At 48.1% G+C, this 10,847-nt stretch overlaps 1 protein-coding gene across 1 annotated transcript; it reads left to right on the forward strand.

The window, feature by feature from the left end:
* The first annotated feature begins 1,792 nt into the window (after positions 1-1,792).
* Positions 1,793-5,822, forward strand: LOC148220135 (endogenous retrovirus group K member 8 Gag polyprotein-like). Its single transcript, XM_088155496.1, is given in 2 exon segments — positions 1,793-4,797; positions 4,800-5,822. Coding segments are annotated over 2 exon segments (897 nt in total). The 5' UTR covers positions 1,793-4,676; the 3' UTR covers positions 5,576-5,822.
* Positions 5,823-10,847: the final 5,025 nt, after the last annotated feature.

Raw genomic sequence — 10,847 nt, forward strand, 5'->3', positions numbered from 1 at the left:
CTCACACACACACCCCCATCCTCCAAAACCCTGTTTCCACTGCCTCAGCCCCTGCGCCCCGTTTCACCCTCTTTCCCTTATAGCGGTGCCCCCAGCCACAACCCAGACCCCAGTCCCCATTGCTGATCCTATCCCTGCCCCCCCTTCCTCACTCCCTACCCCTAAAAGTCCTGTCTCAATGGAAACCGACATTTCTACCCACACACAAGGTCACACACAAACACCCACCTCTCCAACTTTTCTCCCCGCTCCGCCCCAGACCAATACCCGCCTTCCCAAACCCCACATCCAGTCCCGAACCCCCCCACCCTCCTCAACCCGCACACCTTCCCGTTTCCAACACCATGCCACAGCTGCAACCCAGCACAGGCACCCCCCCATCCCACACAAACTCACCTCCCCGCAGCTGCCTCCCTGCCCCCCCACAATGCGTCCCCCACAGCTCCCAGGAACCCAGCCACGGGTCCTCTGCCCATCCCCCCCCACACACCGGCACCCTCACTAAATACACTCTCCTTTGTTCACACAAGCGCCAACTCCCCTAACCTTGAAAATCCTCCTCCTCTCCCTTCTGTGCTCTGAAATTGTCCCCCCACGCCTCATCTGCCCCCTCTGCCCCCTCCTCCCTTCGGTATCCCACCTCCCCGGGGGCCCCCTGTTATCTCTCTCTCCTCAGCACCACCCCGCCCCCCAACAACTGATAACCTAACTATAGAAACTACCTTTGCTACGCAGTTTCCAAACTCTGCCCTTCACACAACGAGTTCTCCACACCCCCAAGCTGTCACTCACCCTCCCACCACCATAGCCCAGCCCCGCTCAGCTCACACAGCTCCAAACCCCGCTCCCACCTCGATTTTCCCAGCCCCAAACCCCGTTCTCTTGGCGACCACCCCTCACCCATCTCTAACCCATCCCCCATGCCATGCAGAGTTTGTCTCCCTTAGCTTTGGAACTCCTCAAGTTACACAAACAAATGTCAACACCTCGCCACACAACCCTGCGTTTTCCCACCACGGCTCGTCCCCTAATGATACCCCAGGATGCTTCCTCCAGCCCCCGGGGTTTCCCCTGTCCCTGTTTCTGTCCCGAGAAATGTTTTACCGCCTTCCCTTCATGCTTCCTCGGTCCCCGCAGGTTCCTCTGCTCCTTCTTCGGTCCCAGTCATGCTCCCAACAAACATCCCCGCTTTTCCCAAAACCCCTATTCCCCCCGAGAGCGCGGTCCCACTGCACTCCCATCCCCCGAAGCCTGTCCTGTGCCTTCCTAACGACTCCCCCTGCATGGCAGCCCCACACCCACCCATCCTCCAGCACGTCTCGGATTTCAACTGCACTGCCTGTGCAGCTCCCCCGCCACAGCAAAGGTTCTAGGCTGGCACAACTGCGACTGCTGCGCCAGCGCCACCTTTTGGCCAAACCATGCAATGCACCCACGCACATCCTTTTACAATTTCAGACCCCTTCCCTGCCCAAGCCCCCCTCCTCCAACCTTCCCCCCGCGTTCTAAAAAGCATCGTGCCCGAATAAGACGTAACTCTTCATCTGAATACAGCGGCAGTGATTCCACTGCCTCTGATTCAGAAGAACCAGATATATGGGCCACTGCAAAGTTACAAGCAACCCAAGATGGTAATTAGGAATTAGTACAAAGAATCTCTGCCTTTCCTGTGATTTATAAAAGAAGGCGCAGAGAAGGATCCTCAAACAGAGCAGAATGGCAATTAATTGACACAAAACAAGTAACAGAATTGGCAAAAATTGCAAAAGAACACCGCAGATCAGCACACAATTTTAGAAATTTTTTAGAGGCTCTTTTTGCTGCTTTTGTGATGGTTCCCCATGATTTCAAAAACTTAGCTACTTGCCTTCATTGGAAAAAACAATTAAAAATACTATCTGATAAGTATTCAAAAGATCCCAATCGACAGAATTTTACTGTTGAACAACTCGCTGGTGAAAACAAATTTTCTAAACACTCAGAAATAGCTAACTCTGTTCCTGAAGAAACACTGCAGGACATTGCTAATGCAGCAAAAACTTCATTCCTTCTTACCCCTGACGACTCTATTCCTAGCTTTCAATTTTCCAATATCAAGCAAGGAATAGATGAGACTTTTATAAAATTTATAGACAGGCTCAAAGATGCTCTTGAAAAACAAATTGAGAGCAAAGAAGCACAAAAGAAACTTTTAAGAAAACTTGCTTTAAGCAATGCAAATGAACAATGCAAAACCATTTTAAGAGCTTTACCTATAGACACTGACCCCACCATCGAGCAGATGGTGGAAAGCTGCACACACCACATGTCCACTGAAAACACAGTGGCCAAAGTAGTTGCCAAGGGCATTGCTGATGGAGTTTCTGGAGCCTTTGCAGCGATGGTCTCCAAAGACAATGCTCGTTGTTTCTACTGTGGGGAACTTGGACATTTTATCTGAGACTGCCCAAACAAACCACCCACCCAAAACCCCCACAACAACTACCACAAACCCCAAAAGCAGCACAAACAACAACAGCAGTCAAAAAACTTCCAACGTAGCCCGGTTTCAGCTCCAGGCGCAGACAACAAACCAAAAGCTGCCTTCCACCCAGCCCCAATGATGACAAAAGAGGGACATCAAACTCCATCGTCCTCGAAAATTCCAAACTACATCAGGCAGACCCAACATTTGGCTAGATTTCGATGGGAACCGGCTGCCAATTGGTGACTGTTTTGTCTTTAAACATTACAGATGAAAAATTTTATCATATCCCTACAGGAAAGTATGGACCACAAGATGGTCCTTGGGACATTTTAATCCTCAGTGACAGTTTCCATAGTCCACCACAAATTTCTGTTTTACCTGAAATACAAACTGTAGCACCTGGAAAATAAATCTTTGTCCAATTGTGTTGCACGGACATTCCCTTTTTTCTTCCACGGAAAACACCTATAGCACAAGCCTTCCTGCTTCCAAAAAAGCACATGGAACGGATTCCTCTCAACCCTACAATAATGTGGACATAAATTATGGGTCCAAACAAACCCATCCTCGAATGCAACCTTTTCTGCTACGGGGAAAGAATTCAGAAACCAGGAATGATAGACACTGACTCTGATGTCACTGTCATTGCCTGCTCGGAATGGCCACCACACTGGGAACTTCAACCCGTAGCAGGCATGCTGTCTGGAATTGGGGGTGTTGCCGTTTCCATGAGAAGCAGACGCAACGTTGTCATTGAAGGGCCTGAAGGAAAACTGGCAACCATCCGACCATTCGTGGTAAGAGCCTCAATCACCCTATGGGGCAGAGATGCCCTGACCCAATGGGGGGCTTCTCTCCAAGTTCAAAGTCGGGATTTTTGATGGGGGCCATTGAAGCGCGCACTGTCCCGCCCACTCCTTGTCTCACCTGGAAGAGTGATGAACCCCTATGGCAGGCACAGTGGCCCCTTTCAAAAGTCAAATTGCATGCATTGCAAGCCCTCGTTGAAGAACAGCTAGCAAAAGGCCAAATTGTTGAGTCTAACAGCGAAGAGACACAGAAATTTTATCTCCAGTGGAAAGACTCTGCAAAGCTCTCTATGTCATCAATTTCCTAAATGGAACTGAGTCAGAACCAGACCCACCAATACTCCGACACTGCGAACTCAACCCAAGCAAACCTCACTGAAAAACCACCAGTGCTGGTGAAAGACCCTGAAACACATCAGGTTTCTGGACCTTTCCAATTAATTACCTGGGGAAGGGGGTACACTTGCGTCTCCCTGCCATCTGGACCAAGATGGTTCCCAGGAAAAAACATAAAACCATACCTAGGCACGGCAAAACCTACCCCAACACACAACAACAAAAGCTCCCCAGAGTCAAATACAAGACCTCCTCAAAACCAAACCAGCGCTGCTTGGAGAAGAAGACAAGGCAGAACACCTGCACATCAAAGAAAAGATCGTCCTGTCACAAGACAGCAGACGAAACAAAAAACTAAGCAGCACTCTGCTGCATCAGGCAAATCATAAGCCAGACATAGTCTGGCCACAGAGTGCCCTTTAGTTAGATGTTGATGTTACTACCTCTACTGAAATACCCTAGTATTAGTTTCCCCCCCCACACACATGATTTTACTGTAACCCCTAATCCTGTATTCACTTCCCTATCCCTCGAGAGAAAAACAAAACAAAAAAAATTTAAAAAAAAGGGGGGGTGTGGACACACATTCAGAGAGCTAGGGAATTAGAGCTTGGAAATCCTTTTCAGGCCTGGATTCCTCCTGACTCTCAGGTCCATTCCCAGGCTGACAAGCTGACTACAGCTTCAGTTAGGGAGGAAGTCTCCCAGGATGATAACATGGTGAAAAACAGAGTGGAATTCATAATAAAGATTAACACCTGGTGTCTTTCCAGTGGGATACATCCTGAGGTACTGTCCCAAGGATGTTTTTCCCAATTGTCCAATGAACTACTGTCCTGTCCTAGCTGCACTTAACACACCAGGTTACCGGGGAGGAAGGTGTTCAAGTAGATCCAGCTGAGCTCAGCCCGGTCCCTGAGGGGACTGGGGGACCTCAGGCCTTTCCTGTCTTCAAGGCTGTGCCTGGCCCAGGGCAGGCAGATAGGCACGACACCATAGCTTGGCATGTGGTCCAAGATGTACAGGACAAGGTGGCAAAATATGGTCTCGGTTCTGCACAAGTGATGCAAATTATTAGGGTGCTGAATACCGATTTACTAGCTGCCTATGATATTAAGCATCTGGCCCAGGTGCTGTTCCAGCCTGTCCAATTTAGACTGTTTGAGGACAACTGGAGACAAATGGCTGACAGAATATGCAGTGACCCCGGCCAGATCCTAGATATGCTGTGGGGACAGATACTTTGATGGGTCGACATCAATTCGCTAGCCCTGACATGCAAGCTACCTGGGACCCCCTGATTCTAGAACAATGTCAAAAAATAGGGCTTGCAGCCATGTTAAAAACTATGGAAGCTGCTGCCCCACGACAAAAATATGTGAAAATTACTCAGGGTCCCAGAGAACCTTTTCTACAATTTGTTGAGAAAATTGCAGCTGCCTTGGAGAAGCAGGTTGAGGATGATGCCCTAAGACAGTTGTTATGTAAACAGCTGGCTAGGGACAACGCTAATGTTGATTGTTTAAAAATCATCCAGGCTATGCCAGGGGACCCCTCTTTGACTGAGATGATCCAGGCATGTGCTAAGGTGGGAACCATAGATCATAAGATCTCCACTTTAGCAGCTGCCATGTGGCATCATCAAAACATGTCAGGGGGTGGTCAGAAAAAGCATGGGAAAAATAATACTAACAATAAGCAGAAGCCACAGCAACAGAGGGCTAACATGCCTACTTTTCTGTGCGCTAAATGCAAAAAACCAGGACACTATGCTAATCAGTGCAAAACAAAGAAGCCTGTGCCAGACCAGGGAAATGGGACAACAAGCACTCGGGGATGCAGTGCACAGACACAAATGGCACCCCGGAACCCCTCACTGGCACAGGTTTCCTCAGTCAGCATGCAGCCTGCACCCGGGGCTCCGCCAGCATGGATGTACACACCGCAGCCACAGTTGTCCTAGACTCTGTCGGTATGCACAAGATCCCTTTGGATGCCTTTGGTCCTCTGGGCCATGGGCTCAGTGCCCTGCTCGTAGGTCGATCCAGTGCCACCATCCATGGAATCTTCATCCACCCACGGGTCATTGATGCTGACTTCACAGGACAAATCTGTGCCATGGTTTCCACTCCATGTCCTCCTGTCACTATCCTGGCAGGAATCCGTATCACCCAACTTGTGCCTTTTCCCTCATATGTTCCCAGGGCTGATCATCGAGAGTGGAAAGACGGCGGTTTCGGCTCCACAGGAACACCACAGGTCTTTTGGACAATGAATATCTCCGATCAGGGTCCACAAATGGTGTGCACTTTGTCGGTGACAGCTGCCAACCCACACCAGATCCAGCTCAGAGGTTTGCTCGATACCGGGGCAGATGTCACTGTGATTTCCTATTCTGCCTGGCCTCCCACATGGCCGATGGCCCCTCTTGGCCAGGCCATTGAAGGTGTGGGAGGCACAGCACAGACTTTTGTAAATCAGTGGCCTGTGCTGATCAGGAATTTGGAAGGGCAGACAGCTACCGTCTGACCCTACATAACCTCAGCTCCGGTCAACCTCTGGGGACGGGATGTTTTGGTTGCCTGGGGAGTGCACATTCAGTCAAATTTGTAATTGGGACCACTGAAATGAAGGGCAGGAATTATCCTACGATGCCTCTCCAGTGGTTAACTAATACCCCGGTTTGGCAAGCACAGTGGTCCCTGCCAAAACCAAAATTATTAGCCCTTCTCCAATTAGTCCAAGAACAATTAGAACAAGGACACCTCAAATCTTCCAATAGTCCCTGGAACACCCCTGTTTTTGTGATACAGAAAAAGTCAGGGAAATGGAGATTGTTACAAGATCTCCGAAAGATAAATGCTGTCATGGAGAGCATGGGGGCATTGCAGCCTGGGATGCCATCGCCCACCATGCTCCCCCCTGGATGGGACATTCTGGTCGTTGATTTGAAAGACTGTTTTTTTACAATCCCCTTGTGCCCTGACGACAGACCAAAGTTTGCTTTTACAGTACCAACAGTGAACAATTCAGAGCCTGGACAGAGATATCAATGGAGGGTTTTGCCTCAAGGTTGTCGAAACAGCCCAACAATTTGTCAGTGGTATGTAGCTCAGGCCTTGTCTGGAGTTTGTGAGCAGTTCCCTAACGTGTATCTCTATCATTACATGGATGACATCCTAGTAGCAGCTCCTACTCAGGATGAGTTGCTGAGGATAGAACCTCAGCTGCTCTCTGCTTTACGCTGTTATGGGCTGCAGGTGGCTCCAGAAAAGGTCCAGCGACAGCCTCCCTGGAGGTATTTAGGGGTCAAGATCCTGGATCGAATGATCTAACATCAGGAGGTGCAATTCACAGATTCTATAAAGACTTTAAATGATGCTCAGAAGTTGCTGGGTGTCATTGGTTGGTTGCGTCCTTATTTAGGATTGACCACTGAGCAATTGTCCCCACTTTTCAGTATCCTGAAGGGGGACTCTCACTTGGATTCACCTCGAACATTAACCCCTGAGGCACGACGAGCACTGCAGCAGGTGCAGCATGCTCTGTCTACCCGTCAAGTATGCCGAATAGACTCCTCTGTTGATATCACTGTGTTTATCATCAATCCAGATTTGCATCCTACAGGTATCGTTGGCCAATGGAATGATACCTGGCCTGATCCCTTGCACGTTTTGGAATGAGTCTCATACCTGTGGCCCACCAGGGCCTGGCCTGGGCTGCAGCATTTCCCAGCACCAGAGGAACTGATAACAGACTGAGTGAGCCGAGCTGCAACCCATGAAAGAGACTCTTCTGAATTTGTCATCTCTTTGGAGTGGGGAGAGGTTTTGTTGTTTAGTATTGTTCATTTTTGTGCTGAGGAATGCTTTGCCTGTTAAATAAACAGTTTTTTTCCACTTCTCTCTGAGGAGGGTTTTTCCCGAACCAGTTGAGGGAGGGGCTGCTTGAATCTGTTTCCTAGAGGGACCACATTCAGAGGTTTTCTCCCAAATTTCCCCTAAACCAGGACAATCTACTCATTTGGACATGACTTCAAGGCTGCGGGATAAACCATTTTGTTAATTAGAAGTTTTTCTTAATAGTTTCTCATGTAGTTTCTAACCTTTTTGTAATCTCAAATGACCTTAGTTTTGTGAATATTGCATCTTCAAACTTAGTTGTAAAAACTTAATATTTAAAAGCTATGTTTATACTTTGGTTCTGTTGGGGGTTGAATTTTTCCCTTTTCTTTCTGTGGAATTTTTCCTATTGTTATGCTAAGTATTTGTGGCTACATCTTAGCTCAGTTAGCTAGGGTAACAGTTTCTCTCACAGGGCGGTGGGGAGAGGGGGAGTATTGGAAAAGGAGAGGTGGGGCAGGGACCTTCTCTCTTGGTCTCTCACTCACTCGTGGAGTCGGAGGAAGATGGCTGGTGCTGCTACCTAGCACCCTCCCTGCAATCCCAACGCTGGGAGCCACGTTTTCCTGCTGTCAGACATCACACTGCTGCCTTCCTGCTTCATCCTACTACCTCCCGGCACTCTGCCGATCACCACGACCAACACCATGAGGGGGGGAGTCGCTCCTTCATCCCTCTCACACCTGGGCCGCCACCACCATCACCCCAGCCCTCTTCAGCTGTGCGGGGACCTGCCCTACCCCCACCACTGGTAACTGAGTGCAGGGAGAGGGAGTCTGCGGCCAAAAAGGACTGGAACTGAGCTATACTGTTTTGTTTTGTTGTCAATTTTTATAACTGTTGTTGTTTCTTTTGTTTGCCTTGTTAGATATATTAGTAAAGAACTGTTATTCCTACCTACCATATCTTTTGCCTGAAAGCCCCTGATTCCAAAATTATAGTAATTGGAAGGGAGGGAGTTGCACTCTCCATCTCAGGGAAGGGTCTCTTGCCTTTTCTTAGCAAATACCTGTCTTTCAAACCAAGACAGGTTCAAAATAAGAAAACATGCAAATCTGCGCTTTAATGATAGCAGCGATAAGCTTGCTTTATTTAGAAATTTGCTGTTAATTTTAACAGTAGTTAGTATGAATATTTTAGCTATGTAGAAATATGAAAGGTAGTTGTGATTTTCAGCATGAAAATTAATTTTTAGACATTGTAAACAAGCAATAAGAGATAAGTACTTAGCTCTGCAACTGAAATCTGTTAATGAAACACAAAGTTGTGGAGTTTATGAAAACTTTTAGGTTATTAAAAATAGTACATATTTTAAGGATAGTATGTTTAACAAAAGAGTTTGTATTTTCAGTATTTTACTTTAGGATGCAAGAGGGTTAGGATTTTTAATGCCAGTGGTAACCTTTTCTATATTAGGGAAGTAGTAGAATGGATGCTGCTCTTCTGAAAAGAAAGGTACTTTGAAAAAACATCAGTTAATTTTTGCTTGAAATGATAGCTTATAATTTAAAAAAATTACAGGAGTATCTATTTATAAAAGGTAATTCGAGCAATGCAAGGGATTATAAAATGGTATTGTAAAAGTGGTATTGTAAAAGTGGTAACACAGGCGCAACACCAGTACTGATTCTGAATAATAAAAACAGAAAAGTCCCACAGATTCACTGTAGCAAATGACAGGTTTAGATTGCAGTTGCTTTTGCAGAAGGCTATGTAGATGTTGCAGTCTGAGGAAAGAGTTACTTTTTTGGCTGGAGGTGAAGGTGGGCTGGGAGCTTCTATAGCAAAGTGGGACATAGAAAAAATGGTGAATGGGCTTCATAGGCAAGGCAAGGGTGGGGCCCCGAACACCGCGCGGCCAGCACAGCAGGGGGGGTTGCAGCGCTGCCTTTGTCAGTGCTGCTCCTGCCGCTCCCCCTGGGCTTTTTTGGGTTGCCCCCGCCGAGCCCCTTGGGACGGGCGCTCCGCGGGGCAGACGCCGTGGTTCCCAGCTGGCCCTCGTCGCCCTTTGCCTCCGCAGCTCCTTGTGTCTTAGCACACTCCCTTCCCCCGCCGCCTCTGTCGTTGCCTCTGCTTTCGCAGAGGGCAGGCGGAGGGGAAAACCGCTGCTAGGAGGGACCCCCCCGTTCCCCCCTTCTAGGAATCAGAAGAGGTAACTGGCTGGGCCTGGGCCAGCCCCTCCTGGCCGGGTTGGGTAGGGCCTGGCCGGGCTGGGCCTGTACGGCCCACGTGGCCAGGTCGGCGTGCATCTCAGCTGAGATTTCTTCGGCCGACGGGCCATGCCACCGGGACTGTCCCGGCACCACGGGGGACTGCACGGCTGGGACTGCTTGGCCAGAGTCAGCGTGGCTGGGCAGCTCCACGCGGCTGAGGCTATCTTGGCATAGCTTGCAAAATAAACTTTGTTTACTCCAGGATCAGTGCCAGGAGTGGCCCCATGGCTGGTGCTGGGGGCAGCCCCGAGGCCAGAAGCAGGCCGGGACAGGAGTGGCCACGTGGCCGGGACTGTTCAGCCAGAATTGGCACGGCTGTGGCTATGTCAGTATGACTCGCAATGGATTTTGCTTAGCCACTTTTAGCCTGCTATGCTGCAGATAGAAGGACAAAAGCAGCGGCAGCAGTTTTTTTCTTTTTCCGATGCCCGGCATGAAGGAAAAGTGCAGGGGTGGCGCCAGCAGCCAGCGAGGACCACGTGATCAGCAGCTAAAGACAGTGATTCCTCAATTGCGGAGCCTGGATGAGATCAACCTTTCAACGATGCCGAACTCTATACAAACTGTTTCAATTGATAAAGCTTGAGAACAAATGAACCTACGAACACCAATTCTCTCCCGAATCAGGAAAAGGAAAGGGTGAAGACACATAGAGAAAACAACATGGAGCACTGAGTTTAGGAAAGGAGTCAAGTTCTAGTTGGGAGGAGATTGAGAAGATGCCTTGGTCTTGGGCTGAAATTCTTTTGTGAGACTATTGTGAAGATATACTTTTTGATATATCAGACTTTGTTTTTTCCCTGTAATTCATGAAGTGTATGGGGTGTGACAATTGATAAAAGATTCGTGTTAATCACAAAAGCATTGGGGTTTGTATAACCCAAAATACTAAGCTCTGAAGTGAAGCATGGACACTAGATAAAGGAAATTATATGATTAAATAATTCTGTTTAAAATCACTTTGTTATGTTATATTATGTTATATTATGTTGTATTATGTTACATTATAATATGTTATGTTATGTTTTTCAAATAAGTTATATCGGCTGCCAGCTTGCAAAATCGGACTTCCCAAAAAGCCCTTCCTGCCCTTGTCTAATCAATACTGCCTATCCCAAAA

Source organism: Sturnus vulgaris, chromosome W (genome assembly GCF_052056855.1).
Source record: "Sturnus vulgaris isolate bStuVul1 chromosome W, bStuVul1.hap1, whole genome shotgun sequence".
Lineage (NCBI taxonomy): Eukaryota > Metazoa > Chordata > Aves > Passeriformes > Sturnidae > Sturnus > Sturnus vulgaris.